Source organism: Dama dama, chromosome 12, assembly GCF_033118175.1.
Source record: "Dama dama isolate Ldn47 chromosome 12, ASM3311817v1, whole genome shotgun sequence".
NCBI classification, from domain to species: domain Eukaryota; kingdom Metazoa; phylum Chordata; class Mammalia; order Artiodactyla; family Cervidae; genus Dama; species Dama dama.
In genome coordinates, this window is record NC_083692.1 from 19,108,268 (window position 1) to 19,126,459 (window position 18,192).

Below are 18,192 nucleotides of genomic sequence, written 5' to 3' on the forward strand. Positions count from 1 at the left end.
GAACACCCGTTTTGAGTTTCTTGAGGAATTGCTCGGATCCTCTCCTTCATAGGACATGACCTCATTTTGTCCCACTGGCTGCTGGGGGCCTCTCCTCGCTTTTCTTGGCAGCTGCTTCTCCTCCAGACTCTCGGTTCTCCCTCAGCTCACCAAGTGAAATAACGGTGTTCTCCAAGCTGTGTACAGATACAACTGAGTCGTAAACTTTATAAACCACTGGCTTTTGGCTATTGGCTCAAATTCCAGTCTACTGTCAAGAGACAACGGGTTGTAATTTAAAAAAAAAAAAAAAAGGAAAAAATCAGGACAGAAAAGTGCTTCACGAGCAATTTTACTCTTCTTTAATTCTACTGTCTTTGGGCACACACTGTATTTTGCTATTGAAGAAATCATGACAGCAGGGGTGAGAGCACTGATTCATGACACATTCTTTGCACCACACAAAGAGCAAAATTCTATAACAACTGGACCATCTGCTACCACAACAGGGCTGTCTTATTCACCGTACAGGAGAAGTGCTCGTGAGGGGAGTAAAGGGAGAGAGAGGGAAGGAGGGAGGCACTTGGGGGCAAGTGAACCTCCCAATATGCCTACAAATTAGGAATTTGGTGGAAAATCCAGAATTTACCTAAGGGTGATAGGGAATCGTTGAGTTAGAGTCCCATTATTTCCAGAAATTACTGAATTTGAACCTGAGGTTAAGACTTTTAAGATAAAGCAACCTCAAGTAAGTTCAGACTGGCCTTGGGAAGAAATGGCAGCCACAGATAATGAGCTTCAGTGCTTGAGTAGAAGTGTCAAAATCAACCTATACCTCTGACTTGACTCAGGTGAAAAAAAGTCTTATTTAAAAATGGTAAGTCTGCAGCAAAAAGTCTGAAAGTTTGAGTCCCTTCCCATCTTTCCATTTTGCTGCTGGTGCCTGCTCTTCTTATGGTATCTCCCGAAAAGGTTCAAAATTCAATACAGATTTATTAGGTTGATTTTCAATATGTAGCTTAAGATGAAGAGTCCTGTTTGGTTTAAACCATTTCATTTAACCTCCTGGTAATGGTAGTCCTGAGAGTCTGCAGCGTTGGTAAAGTCCACCTACAACCATAGGTCAACCTGCTGGTGGGAGCACAGCAACTTTTTGGCCCATGGCTTTGCCTTGTCCCTCAAATCTGGTAGTTTCTGCATTGAGGGACTTAGTTCACCACAATGACGTGTTCAAAACCGTTTTCTGTAGAAACCTCCTTCCAACGCCCAATAGTGCAGGTGGTCAGGAAGACTTGGAAGGAAGCTGCAAAAAGTCCAGCTGGAAATCTTGATTTTGTTAGATGTGGACACCGGAAAATCACCTTTGTCCTCCCCAGATTTTATTATAGTCAAAGGCGAAAAATCCATGAGATTCTAACTGTAAATATGCTAGATATAAAACTGATGGAATGCTAACTGGTCCATAAAGGGCTGAACAAGATAATCTGTGGCAAAGTAGAAAATAAGCCCAAAGGTGATAGAGACTGGAAGAGCTGGTAATGCTTTCTTGAAAATGGCGAGGAGCAATAATGTAAGGCACAAACCCTGTGGAGAAGGGGGGAAGAGACACAAATGCAGACATAATTATGCAAGTATTCTGTGCAAATCAACTCAATCACAAATCTTGGTCTTAATTTAGTTAATTGAATATACAATCCTGAGGTTAAATTTTAGAACAAAAGTTTTTTCATTGAATCTGGAAACATTTTTCTTCACAAAAGAGATTATTATCCATATATTATTGATATTACATCCCCTAATTCTAGGTAGGGGATAGAATCTGAAAATAAGCAAAATGATTTTTTAAAACAAATTAACAATACTGAAATTTCTATCTAAAATATTGACTTGGCTACTGTAAATTTAGTTTGGCTAGCTAAAAATCCTAGAGGTGACGAACATTCTTTATGCTGTCTGGGGGCAAAGAGGTACTCATGGAATAAACCAACAAATGTTTGTTTATAAAGTGTATAGTGTTATCTTGTAAACACAGAGCAGCTATATAACAGGCCATTTTTCACCCTAGTTAACTGAGACACTAAGACACATCCAGAAAACTAACCTCAAAAGAGGAATAAATGAAAATTCTAACTGGTCACATGACCAAGATAAATCACAAATATAATCACAAAATAAATACATAAGTAAAGGCTCTCATCTAACCTCTCATCCAACTTCACTCATATATACAATACATGAGACATCATACCTCCAGCAAAAATAACAGTAAGAAATATCTTATGAGTTACTTAAAATCGTAGTTCTGAAAGCTTCAGGCTCACATTGTGACTCTGTAAGCAAAATCTATGTGTGATCAGGCACTATGTTAGCTTTTCTTGCCTCATATTGCCTGCCCAAAGGACACTGTATGCTGCAGGTTGTGGCGTTAGATGCGAAACTGCCACCAAACCCACACTAAGTGAGGAACTGCTTACCCCTTTAAGACTGATCTAATTCTCTACATAATTATTTATGTTGCCAGGCTTGAAGCAGTGGTTCCTAATCAGAGGTGCTTACCAGAATTTCCTGGGGGAACTTAAAAAAAAATACACAATTAAAACAAATTAAGTAATATCTCAGGGCAGAGAAGCACTGTTTTAAAAGCTCCCAGGTGATTTCAATGTGTGGCCACATGGAGAAACTATTCAGGTGAGGTCCAATTATTTGTGTTTTTAAAAAGCTCCCCAGGTGATTGGAATACTCAGCCAAGCTGGGGTTAAAAGAACTGCCTTTTAATCAGTTTTGAGATAATGAGTTCTAACAGGTTTTAATCAATGTATACTTACAATTAATATGGCTACAAAACAGGCTATGGTTGTGTTCCAGTCTCCACTGGCTGTTGCAGAAGCTTTACCAACCAGAACACTGTAGAAAATGAAATCTCCTAATCCAAGTTTTACTCCCCCTAAAACAGGAAGATTATGAATATAAAAGATTGTCACTCTTTGCTATGACTTCACAATTTCAAAATGTTCTCCCTCTCCATCCCACACTGAATGAGAAGTCACTAAATAATATTATACAAAGTTAAGCTTTAATTAGGTTTTCCCTTTTTTTTTTCTGTAACAGGAGGTTCAGATGCTATAGGGCTGACTGTGGGTTCTTAACAGTAGATGCTGCTGTTATATATAAAAAATAATGACAGTAAATAATAATTGTCATCTATTGTTGCCGAGTTTATACCTGACACTTGTTCCAATAAATCCTCACTTCAAGAAGCCCTATGAGATAGGTATCATCTCCTTTTATTTGAAAAACAGTTTCATTGAGGTATAATTTACTTCATAAAATGCACCAATTCAATGACTGTAAAAAACTTGGAATTGTGCAACCATCACCATAATCTACATTTCCATCACCCAACTTAGATACTTGTGTTTCAAGCCTTAAGCAACTGATCTGTTGTCTAACTCTATAAATCTGACTTTTCTAGACACATAGAAATGGACTCATAATATGAAGTTTTTTGTGACTGGCTTCTTTCATTTAATATAATTTTAAAAATTGAACTATAGTGACATTAAAAAAACCAAGATCATGGCATCTGGTCCCATCACTTCATAGCAAATAGATGGGGAAACAATGGAAACAGTGACAGACTTTATTTTCTTGGGCTCCAAAATCACTACAGATGGTGAATGTAGCTGTAAAATTTTAAAATGCTTGCTCCTTGGAAGAAAAGCTATGACCAACCTAGATAGCATATTAAAAAGCAGAGACATTACTTTGCCGACAAAGGTCTGTCTAGTCAAAGCTATGGTTTTTCCAGTGGTCATGTATGGAAATAGATGTGACAGTTGGACCATAAAGAAAGCTGAGCACTGAAGAACTGATGCTTTTGAACTGTGGTGTTAGAGAAGACTCTTGAGAGCCCCTTGGACTGCAAGGAGATCCAACCAGTCCATCCTAAAGGAAATCATTCCTGAATATTCATTTGGAAGGACTGACACTGAAGCTCCAATACTTTGGCCATCTAATGCAAAGAACTGACTCACTGGAAAAGACCCTGATGGTGGGAAAGATTGAAGGCAGGAGGAGAAAGGGGTGACAGAGGATGAGATGGTTGGATGGCACCACTGACTCAATGGACATAAGTCTGAACAATCTCTGGGAATTGGTGATGGACAGAGAAGCCTGGCATGCTGCAGTCCATGGGATTGCAAAGAGTCAGATACAACTGAGCAACTGAACTGAACTGATGTACAATGTTGTGTTAGTTTCAGGTGTACAAGGTGGTTCAGTTATATATATATATATATATATATATATATATATTTATTCAGATTATGTTTCATTACAGGTTATCACAAGATACTGAATATAGCTTCCTGGGCTATATAGTAGGTTCTTGTTGTTTACCTATTTTATATATAATACTATATATCTGTTAACCCCAAACTCCTAAATTATTCCCTACCCCACAGGTTCCCCTTTGGTAACCAAGTTTGTTTTCTATGTCTGTGAGTCTATTTCTGTTGTTAATAAGCCCATTTGTATCATTTTTTTATATTTCACATGTAAGTGATATCACATGATATTTATCATTCTCTGACTTACTTCACTTAATATGATAATCTCTAGGTCCATCCAAATTGCTGCAAATGGCATTATTTCATTCTTTTCTATGGCTGAATATATTCCATCATGTATATATGTACCACATCATCTTTATACATTCACCTGTCAATGGACATTTAGGTTGCTTCCATGTCTTGACTACTGTAAATAGTGCTATGAACATCAGGGTATATGTATCTTTTTTGAATTAGAGTTTCTGTCTTTTCCAGATATATGACCAGGAGTAGGGTTGCAGAATCATACGGTAACTCCAGTTTTTTAAGGAACCTCCTTACTATTCTTACATAGTGGCTGTAACAATTTACATTCCCACCAACAGTTCAGGAAGGTTCCCTTTTCTCCACATTCTCTCCAGAATTTATTATTTGTAGACTTTTTGATGATGGTCATTCTGACTGGTATGAGGTGAAACCTCACTGTAGTTTTGATTTGCATTTCTCTAATAATGACTGATGTTGAACACCTTTTCACGTGCTTGTTTGCCATCTGTATTAACATAATATTTCCGAAGTTTATCCATGATTTTGGCATGTATCTATAGTTTGTTCCTTTTCACTGATGAATAGCTTTTCATTGTATGGGTATACTATATTTTGTTTATCCATCACCAGTTGATGAACATTTAGACTGTTCCGTTTTTGGCTATTATGAATAACGCTGCTATGAACATCAGTGCACACATCTTTGTGTGGGCAGATTGCTTTCATTCCCATTGGGGAGATTCCTAGGAGTGGATCTGCTGGGTTCTATGGTAAATTAACATTTAGCCTTTTGACAAGCTGCCAAGTTGTTCTCTCTGATGGCTGTATCTGTGCATTCCCACCAGCAGTGCACAATGCTTCTGGTTTCTTCAGTCCTCACCTGCACTTGGTTGTTGCTGTCTTTTTGATTAAAGCCATTCTGAATCATGATGTTGAGTATCTTTTCATGTGTTTATTAACCATTATATTTCTCCTTTGAGGAAATGTTTATTAAAAGTATTACCCTATTTTTAAAATATCTTCCTAAAAAAATAAATAAATAAATAAAATAAAATATCTTCCTATTACTGAGGTGTAAGAATTCTCTTTATATCCTAACTACGAATTCTTTAATAGGATTTGAAAATATTGTCTCTCAGTATGTGGCTCTTTTTCCTTTTTAAAAAAATTTTAATTAAAAAAAAAAAACTTATTTTTATTTGGCCTTGCTGGGTCTTAGTCAGAGCACATGGGATCTAGTTCCCTGGCCAGGGATTGAACCCGGCCCCCCTGCACTGGGAGCATGGGGTCTTGGCCCCACCAGGAAAGTCCCCCCAATTTTTAATTTTTTTAGAATTTATTTTTGGCTGTGTTGGGTCTTCGTTGCTGCACACAGGCTTTCTCTGTGCAGAAAGGCAGGGCCACTCTTCGCTGAGGTGCTTGGGCTTCTCATTGTGGTGGCCTCTCGTTGCAGAGCACAGCTTCTAGGAGTGCTGGCTTTAGTAGCTGCAGCACTCAGCACATGGGATCTTTCTGGACCAGGGATTGAACCTGCGTCCTTGGACTCTTAACCACTAGGGAAGTCCCCCTTTGCTTTTGTTAACACTATCTTTTTTTTTTTTTTTAAATGTGGTTAAATACACAGTTCAGTGGCATTGAGTACCTTCACACTGTTGTGCTACCATCACCACCATCCACCCACAGAACTCTTCATTTTGCAAAAGTGAAACTCTGTACCCATTAAGTAACTCCTCATTCTTCTCTCCCTCCAGACCCTGGAAACCACCATTCCACTTTCCATCTCTGAGTCTGACTAGTAGAGGTACTTCATTTAAGTGGAATCATACAGTATTCATCTTACTGTGACTGGTTTATTTCACTTAGCATAATGCCTTGGTTCATCCACACTGTAGCATGTGTTAGATTTTCCTTTCTTTCAGAGTTGAATAATACCTCACTGTATGTATACACCACATTTTGTTTATCCATTCATCTGTCAGTGGACACTTAGACTGCTTCCATCTCATGGTCACTGTGATAGTGCTATGAACGTGAGTCTATAGATTCCTCTTCTCTCTCTTTTTTGGCTGTCCCATGTGGCTTGTGGGATTGCAGTTCCCCCACCAGGGATCGAACCCTCATCCTCAGCAGTGAAAGCACAGAGCTCTAACCACTGCCAGGGAATTCCCTAAATATCCCTTCTCTAAATGGTATCGTTTGAAGTTTTAAATTTTGACAAGGTACAACCTATCAATTTTTTTCTTCTATGTATCACTGTTGTATTAACGAACTCTTTGCCCAACCCAAGGTCATGAAGTTTTTGTTTTCTTCTGTAAGTTTTATAGTTTTGCTATTTACATTTCAGTTTATGACACATTTTGGGTTAACTTTTGATTGTGTTGAAAAGATTATATCCCTTTGCCACTGAATTATTTTAGCACCTTTGTTAAAAAAAAAAAAATCATTGACCATAAATATAGGTTTACTTCTGGACTTTCAGTTTTACTGTTTCATTGATTTATATGCCTATCCTTGTGCCTGTCTTGATTACTGTGGTTTTAGGGTAAGCTTTGATTGAAATCAGACTGCTTAAGTCCACCACCTTCTTTCTTCTCTTTCAAAATTATTTTGGATATTCTAAGTTCCTTACATTTCCAAATAAATTTTAGGATGAGTTTATAGAAATTAACAAGCTGATTCCTAAAACTCACACAGAAATGCAGAGGTCCTAGATTTTCTATTGCCAAACATTATTTTTAACTTACTAAGTTCTTTTCAAAACTATGGATTCAAAAATACTCTTTGACTGGAGGCTCAACAGTAACCCATTAAGCTTTACAACTTGCTTTTACCTTTCTGGCTGTTAAGTAACTATTGCCAACTGAAGTTTGATCCTGGTCTTAAAGCTTTGCTGTCTGAGTTACTTCTGGAAGACAGGAGTTGAGAGCCCTGAGAAGCAGGATCTGCTCTAGATGTATGTGAGAAAGGAGCAGGGTTCTGGTTAATAAGATCTTGCTGAGTAGCCAGCGTTTCTTTTTAAGTTGTGGAAGCCAGAGTGAAGTCTTCCTGAGTGCAAAAATAAACCATATGACCCGTGAAATTCAATGCTCTGAATTAGAGAGTCAGTTATCCTTTAACTTGCTAACCTTCCCAGAATGATGAATACTTCTACCAGTTTCAAGTGTGCAAAAGAGCCCAACTCATTCTTTAACCCTGAGATTCTTCAGCTACAAGATGGGGATTACAGAGCTATTTCACGAGGTTGGTATCAGAGTTAAAAATAATACAGAAAAGTTCTTGGCACACACAGTGGCTAAACAAATGATAGCCTTATAAAGACTTGATTCCAAACGGTGCTACAAGAAACTAACTGAAAGAAACTAAGTTCTTCAGGGAAGGAAAAAAAGAAAAGCTATAGAAATAAATTTTAAAAAATAACACAGATGATAGACTTCCCTGGTGGTTAAAGAATATGCCTGCAGATACAGAGGACATGGGTTCGATACCTGCTCGGCAGGATTCCACATGCCACAGGGCAACTAGGCCCATGCTCCGCAACAAGAGAAGCCACTGCAATGCGAAGTCTGAGTATGGCACAGCAGCACTGTGCAGTAGCCCTGCTCACTGCAGCCAGAGAAAGCCCACACAGCCAAATACAAATAAATAAAAATTTAACACACAAAAAGATACTCAACACTATTAGTCATCAGAAAAATGCAAATCAAAACCCTGATGAGATACCAGTTTACATTCACTAGAATGATTACAATCAAAAGACAGATAATAAAAAGTGTCAGGATGTGTAAGAACTGGAACATACAAACAGTTCTAGGGGGAATGCAAAATGGTGCAGACACTTTGGAAAACCATCTGGTAGTTCCTCAACAGGTTAAATATACAGTTATCATATGACCCAGCATTCTATTTGTAGGTATAAACCTAAGAGAAATAAAAACATATGTCCACACAGACAGGTACATGAACATTCACAGCAATAATATGCCTAATAGCTCGAAATGGAAAAAATCTGTATGTCCATTAACTGATGAATGGATGATAAATGTGACATATCCTTACAATGGAATATTATTTGGCTACAAAAAGAAATGAGGGGGTTTCCCTGGTGGCTGAGGGGTGAAGAATTCGCCTGCCAATGCAGGAGACATGGGTTTGATCCTTGATCTGTGAAGATTCCACATGCTGTGGAGCAACTAAGCCTGTGTGCCAGAACCACTGAGCCTGTGCTCCAGAGCTTGGGAGCCGCGACTACTGAGCCCATGTGCTACAGCCTGTGCTCCGCAACAAGAGAAGCCACTGAAATGAGAAGCCCTCGCACCATGTCTAGAGAAAAGCTCAAGCAGCAACAAAGGCCCAGCACAGCCAAAAGTGAATAAAAAAAGAAAGAAACCAAGTACTAGCACATACTATAACATAAACCTTGAAAATATTATGCTAAGTGAAAGAAATCAGTACAAAGAACCATATACTGGGTGATTCCATTTAGCTGAAATGTCTGGAAAAGGCAAATCTATTATGATAGTACATTAGCTGGTTTTTTTCGGGGGACGGGAGTAATGAGTACAGGGTTTCTTTCTGAGGTGATGAACGTGTTCCAACATTAGCTTGTGGTAATGGCTATACAACTATAATAAAAACCACTGCATTGCACACTTTTAAAGGGGAAGGCAGGATGAGAGGGATGGACGAGGTAATAGTAAAGAGTGTAAGGTTTCTTTATGGGGTATTGACAATGTTCTAAAGTCAACTGTGGTGATGGCCAAATAATTCTGTGAATATACTAAGGCCATCACTTTAAATGTAGGGCTTCCCCTGTGACTCAGCTGGTCAAGAATCTGCCTGCAGTGTGGGAAACCTGGGTTCAATTCCTGGGTTGAGAAGATCCCCTAGAGAAGGGAAACATTACCCACTCCAGTATTCTGGCCTGGAGAATACAGTCCATGGGGTCATAAAGAGTTGGACATGGCTGAGTAACTTTCACTTTCATCACTTTAAATGGGTGAATAGTATAGTATGTGAGTTATGTCTCAACAGAGGTTTACCAAAAAATAAACAAAAACAATGTACTGATCAAGCTTAAAATTATCACCTCACTTTTCATATACTGGCTTATGTTTGTTTAAATAATAATAATACTATGGCAAATGCTATAATTATGCTTCATAGAATTCATTTTAATGGACAGAGAAATGCAGGTATATTTTATTAGCAAAATTAAAATAGACTCAGGAGAATTCCCAGGTGGTCCAGTGGTTAGGACTCTACTCTGCACTTCCAATGCAGACCACTGAATAAACATGTTTTACATTTCTAATTTAAAACTCTGTGTTCAGTTTTCTGATTAAATTTTGATTTTGATAAGGCTGTTTTGGAAGACACACGTGTCTTTACATACATATCAAATTCTATTGTAAACTGAGACTGTTCTGTAAGTAACCACAAGTCTGGTTTACTTGTGCAGAGTAAACCACTAATGAAGAGATGGTTATGTGTGTGCTGGATGCTTAGAAGTGAAAAGAATGTCAATTATTAGTTTATATTGGTCCCAGATAAATGAAACATTAATCTGTAGTTGGAAGGGACAATTTTTGGGCTTTCCTTTAAAAAGAAAAAGTTACTGATGAAGGATGCAGATGATCAAGAGAGAGACCCTTTAAGTAGGAAAAGCAGTCATGAGAGAATCCCACTGCTGTCATGCTCAACTGCTATATTGCTGACTTCTTTTGTTTCTACGCATCATTGAGAAAAAAAGAGACAGAACAGAAGAGGCAACCTAGTTACAATGGTAACTCTGCAGGCAGAGACAATACCAGCAAAGGTAAGCTCAAGCCTGGCTAAAAGAGGAGGTGATTGCGTCTGGTTTCCCAGGAGTGTGAAAGGTGCAGGCTGTAGCTAACTCTAACATCTGGAAAACTTACCCAGCACCACAGTCACAGATCTGCCCGGGTTCTAACCCAGGTAAAAGACTAAGGGTGAGCTGTAAGAAGTGTTCCGCTCAAACTAAAGGATAATGTCAAGGTCACAATTAATAGTGACTAGAGAAGGAATCTAGGTGTCTGTTTCTTTAAACTACTTAATACTTCTGTATGTTTTAATCAAGAGTTTCACTTCTGTGAAAACGAAAACACTGAGGTAACTTGGTTGGGAAATGTGCTGCTGCTGCTGCTGCTAAGTCACTTCAGTTGTGTCTGACTCTGTGCGACCCCATCCCTGGGATTCTCCAGGCAAGAACACTGGAGTGGGTTGCCATTTCCTTCTCCAGTGCATAAAAGTGAAAAGTGAAAGTGAAGTCACTCAGTCATGTCTGACTCTTCACGACCCCATGGACTGCAGCCTACCAGGCTCCTCCGTCCATGGGATTTTCCAGGCAAGAGTACTGGAGTGGGGTGCCATTGCCTTCTCCGTGGGAAATGTGCTTATCTCTTCTTATTCAGTAAATCACCTCTCTAAGACCAAGTGAGGAGGTGACTGAGCCCTAACCAGTGGGCTCTATTGGCTAATATCCTAAGAAGCCCTGAGTGCTGACCTGAATCTGAGCAATTACACACCTCAGACACTGAACAAACTTTTACATTACTGCACAGAACCTAAACCCCTTTGATTTTCTTCAAAATTAATAAAATGCAGTGCTTACCAACAAAGGGTAGAAACAATGTAAAAGGGCAAAACATTTAAATTCATAGGTCTCTGTGCAGCAAAGAACGAAATATATTAATGACATTTTTGTACACCTTAAGTTTTATTGGAATAATATTAAAAAAATTTTTTTACCTTACAAAATCAATGCCAAAGGTCAAGGATATTATCAAATTATTAAGGGATAATTTTAAAAAATCTGAGGGGTAGAATTTGGTCCATTAATAAATTTAACTATGAGAGAAGCAGCAACTATTGTTACTTCTCAGTAAAAACTGCACTGCTATTTAGAATTAGACTGGAACAATCTGACTCATGTTCTTTTGCGAAAAGTATGCTACTGTAGCATCTTAAAAACCCAGGACTCTCATGACTTGCCAGTGTAGAGAAAGGCACATACTTTCCTCTGGGTCCTCACTGGCCAGGATGCTGCTGGAAAGGTCCTGCACAGCAGATCGCGACTCAGCCGTAGAGTGATGAGGCCCCAGGCGACTGTCTCTCTGGGCTTCCCACTCTTCGCTGAAGCCACCATCATCACTCTCTGTCACTGGGTCTTGTGACTCACTTTCTGTGCCTTCAAGAAAAAGTGGATATTGCAGCTGTAAAACTTAGAAAATACTCTTTATACCTTTAAGAAAATTACACGGGAACAGTCATTTACCTGTCATTGTAACTAGGTGAGCTGGCTGGCCCCTAAACAACAAACCAAGGGTTATTTCATTGCCCGCTGGTTGCTTCCACAGCAGCCATTTCCCCCCTTATTTCCTGAGGGCAGAGTTGTGATTTATTTGGGTTTCCACCTCTCACCCATGACTCTGGTAGTAAATTCTGTTCAGTCCGAGCTAAGCGTGGTCACCCTACCCTTCCTCTTCCCAATGAACGCTCTAAGGCTGTGGGGCTGGTACCAGTCAATGTGTGGTGAGGCAAAATCTGCTGCAGAGTGGGGGACACTTGTTCACTCTTTATGTGACTCAAGGAAGACACAAGCAGCCCCTCTTTCCCCAGGATGTTGTCTTATCTGGATATGATGCCTGGCACTGCAGCTGTCATCTCGTGACCATGAGGAGCAGCGCGCTGAAGACCAAGCCCATATTTAAGGACGGTAGAGCAGGAAGGTGGGAAAGAACTTGGACCCCTGATAATTACTGAGTCATAAAATGAGCCAAGACTTTTGGTCACGTGAGAGAACATTTCCTCTGATCTTTGCAGCTGATGGCACTCGCTTACTGATGGCATCCACCACTGGCTTCAGTGACTAAGTTATAAAAGCAGACCATGACTAGAGGGTGGAGGATGGGAAGGAGCAAGGGAATTTTTTTATGGGCTAGTCATTTTGTTATCATGACTAGGTCTGACTGAAAACAGTGAGTATAACATGATCGTCTCCAGAACCTTCCATACGTCAAAAATAATTAAAATATATAAGTGAAGGTGATGATATTTTTTTCTCACTTATTTTATTTTTATACAAGTAACAGATGTTCAAATTTATTCATTTACCATGAATAAATGAAGCTTGTACACTTCTTACTTGCATGGACTTTTTTTTGAGAGAGGTTCTAGCAATTTTGTATTTTTAATTTGTATTTTTTCCTTAACCAGGTCTCCATAAAACCTGAATCTTCTCTGAGCTTGTTTATAAAATCATAAAAGTATAAGATTTAGAAATAAAAACAGCAGTCCCCCCCCAAAAAAAAACAACAAAACAGCAGTCCCTGCCCTATCCTTCCTCACTCCTGATTCCCATCCTACTTCCAACCCCTTTGGCTGTTTATTTTGGCATTTACCTCCATAATTAATTATAAACAGCATGCTCATAGTGCTGGATCTTGATTTTTTTTTTTGTAAGGTACAGGCAACCCCTGAGTTCTATTATTTTTTCCTCTTACAGTCCTATACCCCTTTGTTCCAATCTAACTTCTAGTTCCTGTAACACGCTAGTTTTCAACTGGGGGTAGCACCTCCCTTACATGGGGTGGTTGGAAATAACTAGGATGGGGGGAGTTTTTGGTTACTGCAACCTCCAAGCCACTCTTGGCATTTGGTGGGTGAGTGAGGGGCCAGGCATGTTAAACATGTTGGATGGTGTGCAGAGAGGAGTCCACACAATGAAGAACACCCACCCAAAACACCAAGTGCACTCCCACTGAGCGAGTTCATCCAGCTCCTCCTCCTTTCAAGGTCCCTGTCCACGGTGCTTCCCCTTCTGAAAAGCTCTTCTACTCTTCAGCTGGCCATCTCCTATTATCACTTCCTCAGGGAAGCCTTCCTGACTTTCTAGAATAAATGAAAGTCCTCCACTATAGACTTTCATAGCAACTTATACTTCTCCTTTGTAGAGCTTATCAAAAACTGAATGAACTGTCTGTTGAACATGTGTGTCTCCCCAAATAGGCTATAAGCTCCACAGGAACAGGACTTCTGATTCAGTGCCCTATCCCCAGTGCCAAAAAATACTGGGCACATGGTCGGGTACTCAATCTATGTTTGTCAAAAGGATAAAATCTTGAGGTACAAAAACACACTCAAACTCGTATACTTATATGCTCACAGGTAACCAATCTTTCCACTGTCTTTAGCTTAACAAGATTAACACAATAACCAGATCTGGAGCAACTGTTTCCTCCACTTCTCACTTCTCTACCAGGTCTATGGCTGGTCTAATCCCAGCCTGATTTTACTACCTCGGTCACTGCAGAATGGGCCAAATACCTTTGGGTCCCAAATACTAATTCCCAGCTGAAAGTGTCTTCCTCGCAGTTACTCAAATGCTAAATCAGCAGTTTTCTTATATCTATAAAATCTGAATTCTCCCTTTCCTGACGAACAGCATCTCAATTAAAGCCCTTTCACTAACTTTTATTTTGCCTTTGTTTTCTGCTTCCTCAAAGGTTAGTCCTGTTTTTCTTAAAAAAAAAAAAAAAAAAAAAGTTTCCTTTCTTTTTGACTATTGATATCGGGCTGTTATTTTTCAACTCTTTCTAACTACAACTCCTCCTAACCTGTGTTTGCCTTAACATCTTCTGTAGTGTCCACAAGTGGAGCTTTCAATCTCCTATTCTAGGTCATTATTTTTATCCTCCTCCAGAAAGTCATGTCTATCTGGATATTTTATCTTCTTAGCATAAACATCACATCTCAAATCAAAGTATATTTAAGTTATCCTGACCTTGTCAGACAAGGAGCTCTCATTTTTACATGTTTGAAGATAGTGCTTATTGGACCTTTCTAAAATCATAGCCTCAACTTGAACATTTTCATACTAGTATTAATATGGTAGAAATTCTTAACCTAGGCCAATTGTCGGGTTTGGAGCATGTGAATTCAAGTATTTATCTGTGTTTGCTGGGTGTTACTACAGTTTCCAGGAGATTCTCAAAACAGTTCGTGACCAGTGAAAGTACTTAAAATCATCGCTTCATAATTCATAAGATGACAATGATCCCCCAAATCAGGAAATAAAAACATAAAAGCCACCTACTTTGGGCATTGTAATTGGAGTTTTTGGATACCTTCCTTTGGGCTTCTGGGTCTCCTTCTGCCATATTCACCAACCATACCATTGTTGCTGTTGAGAAAGACAAAAATCCAGGTAAACACTGGGAGCACAGTAGGAAGGCTCACCAACAGAGAGCAGGCTGTTATTTCTCCACACAAATCAGAGAAACAACCAGAAGTAAATTCATATTAAAAATCACAAAATGTTCTCTTTGATTTTAGCAGATCAAAGAAAAAATTCTGAAACTGGATGTTTATTGTGGCTTTCAAACTGTAGCTGCTATAATAAAACTTTTCATTACCACTTACAGTCCCTGAAAAGTAACCAGAAGGAAAATTCTTTTTTACTATTGATATTGGGCTGTTATTTCTCAACTCTTTCTAACTACAACTCTTCCTAACCTGTGTTTGCCTTAACATTTTCTGTAGCGTCCACAGTGGGCCTTTCACTCTCCCAGCCTAGGTCATTATTCTTATTCTCCTCCAGAAAGTCATGTCTATCTAGAATATTTTATCTTCTTAGCATAAACATCACATCTCAAATCAAATTATATTTAAGTTACTCTGATCTTGTCAGACAAGGAGTTATCATTTTTACATGTTTGAAGATACAGCTTTTTGGACCTTTCTAAAATCACAGCCTCAACTTGAACATTTTCCACTGAAACAACTGGACTACTTAAACACCCTAAAATAGTGTGAATTCACTGATGAAAATTATTTATTGGAACTAAATCAGAGGACAAACAGAGGCTCTCAAAGCATCAAATGAATTATTATAATTCAAAAGATGCAAGTAAGTTCCCTTTATATTCTGTCTCACTTCAGGGATTTTCAATAATGCTAAGCTGTGTTATACACAGGGAATAAGGAAACAAGGTTAAAAGCAATAAACATAAAGAGATAGTCAATTGCCTTCTATTCTCTATGTCCCTTCCACAAAATCACATATATATTAATATATTTATATAGATCTAGATATACACACACCCCCCCTCATCACACTTTAATTAAGAGGCAATGTGAATACTCTAAAATGGTGCTTCTCTTACATACTGCAGGTATGATGAAATATGGAGGGGAATTTGGTAACCACTAACTAAACTACATGTACATTGACCCTCTGATCCAGCAGTAACACTTTTGGGAATTTATCCTGAAGATACACCAACAGTAATACAAAAATACATATAAGACATGTGCCATTCTGGGTGACAGCAGAAACCAAAACCCCACAGCAAACTCAGTTCAATCCATCTACTTGGCATCCATGTTTCTCTGGCATTTTGTCACTGATTCGATAATTCTATCTATCTGCCTAATACTCTAAGGCTTCTTGAATAACTTATGAAAGAAATACATAACCAAAGAGGATGAAAATCCTGTAATAGCTGCACTTTCTCATTCACCATAGCTTTGTAATTCTGAGGTCAGACAAGTTTCATCATAGGATAACTTGATCAGTCAATATCAGGTAGGCAGGCAATTCACTGTAACTAAACTCAAACCCAATGAAGAGGAAATATGGTGATCACCAGGGTTTACAAATTTCAGTAGCTTTCTTGGCAGCAAAGGCAGAAAGTATTTATTTGATTTTCTTTCTTTATACAAGTATAGAAAGACAAAGCTGCAAATTCTTTCTATACTTGGTATAACTACAGAAATCAGGGGTCAGCAATCCTTTTCTGGAAAGGGCGAGATAGTAAACATTTTGTGCTTGTGAGTCATTTCTGGCCTCTGTCACATATTCTTCTTTGTTCTTTTCTTTTTCATTAACTCTTTATAAAGATGTAAAAACCATTCTTAGCTTACAGGGCTGTACAAAAACAGGCCACAGGCCAGATTTGGTTATGGGCAGGTTTGTTAACCCCTGATGTAAATTATCATGAGCAGAATATATACTTTTTGAATGAATTAATATTACTAAAGTAATACCTTAAAAAACCCACTTTCCAATTTTTTTTGGCTTAACACCAAACGTCTTAGATCAACTGAAAAATAAGCAAATTAAAATTCAATATAATCTAAAAACTTCCCAAAGTGATATGAAAACAGAAAAATTTTACATAATGGTCAACCTCAAGCAATTGTTACCTTTGTATTTTGAAAAGCTACCAAAGAGGTGTGCCTCTTTTCCTGTCCAAATGAGGGACACAGAAAACAAAAACGCTTAGGTTTCCTGAGGGTAATATCTTTTAGCATACTGAATACCCTTAACTGGGGAAGAGTATACAAATGCATCAAAGGATTGTATTTTTTTAAAAAACAAATAACTGGGAGAGCCAAAGTAAAACTTTTTATATTCATGTATACATCCATTTCAGGGGGAAAGTACTGATTAATATTGCTGTTTTTGTATATTCTACTTTAAAAAAATACCTCTCAAGCTCAATGATTTATGAAATGCTCACTAAAGATTCAGTACTTCATGAGAACACTTTCTTGAACCTATTTAATTAACACAGGAGTTAAAGGTTTATGCTTATGCTTTCCCATATATGTGGAATTACTGCAAAAATATCTCAGCATCAATTGTTATACAGATTCAAGTTTTAAAAAATATTATATATGGCAAACAGAATCCAACAACATATTAAAAAAATCATACACCATTACCAAGTGGGCTTTATCCCAGGAATGCAAGGATTCTTTAATATCTGCAAATCAATCAATGTAATACACCACATTAACAAATTGAAAGATAAAAACCATATGATTATCTCAATAGATGCAGAGAAAGGCTTTGACAAAATTCAACACTCATTTATGATTAAAACTCTCCAGAAAGCAGGAATAGAAGGAACATACCTCAACATAATAAAAGCTATATATGACAAACCCACAGCAAGCATCACCCTCAATGGTGAAAAATTGAAAGCATTTCCCCTGAAATCAGGAACAAGACAAGGGTGCCCACTCTCACCACTACTATTCAACATAGTGTTGGAAGTTTTGGCCACAGCAATCAGAGCAGAAAAAGAAGTAAAAGGAATCCAGACAGGAAAAGAAGAAGTGAAACTCTCGCTGTTTGCAGATGACATGATCCTCTACATAGAAAACCCTAAAGACTCTTCCAGAAAATTACTAGAGCTAATCAATGAATATAGTAAAGTTGCAGGATATAAAATTAACACACAGAAATCCCTTGCATTCCTATATACTAACAATGAAAAAACAGAAAGAAATTAAGGAAACAATACCATTCACCATTGCAACAAAAAGAATAAAATACTTAGGAGTATATCTACCTAAAGAAACAAAAGACCTATACATAGAAAACTATAAAACACTGATGAAAGAAATCAAAGAGGACACAAACAGATGGAGAAACATACCGTGTTCATGGACTGGAAGAATCAATATTGTCAAAATGGCTATTCTACCCAAAGCAATCTATAGATTCAATGCAATCTCTATCAAGCTACCAACAGTATTTTTCACAGAACTAGAATAATTTCACAATTTGTATGGAAATACAAAAAAC

The 18,192-nt window shown here is 38.1% G+C and overlaps 1 protein-coding gene across 5 annotated transcripts in view; it reads right to left on the reverse strand.

Moving 5' to 3' along the window:
• Positions 1-315: 315 nt before the first annotated feature.
• The window catches only part of PSEN1 (presenilin 1), a 70,695-nt gene continuing 52,818 nt past the window's right edge, over positions 316-18,192 (reverse strand). For 4 of the 5 annotated variants that reach the window (XM_061156739.1, XM_061156736.1, XM_061156738.1 and 1 more), the window contains exons 9-12: positions 14,692-14,778; positions 11,611-11,784; positions 2,805-2,923; positions 316-1,563 (exon numbers count right to left, since the gene is read on the reverse strand). In XM_061156739.1, coding sequence (XP_061012722.1) covers positions 1,408-1,563; positions 2,805-2,923; positions 11,611-11,784; positions 14,692-14,778 — 536 coding nt within the window. In that variant the 3' untranslated portion in view covers positions 316-1,407. The remainder of the gene's footprint in view (positions 1,564-2,804; positions 2,924-11,610; positions 11,785-14,691; positions 14,779-18,192) is intronic. The other variant, XM_061156740.1, reaches the window with a different exon arrangement.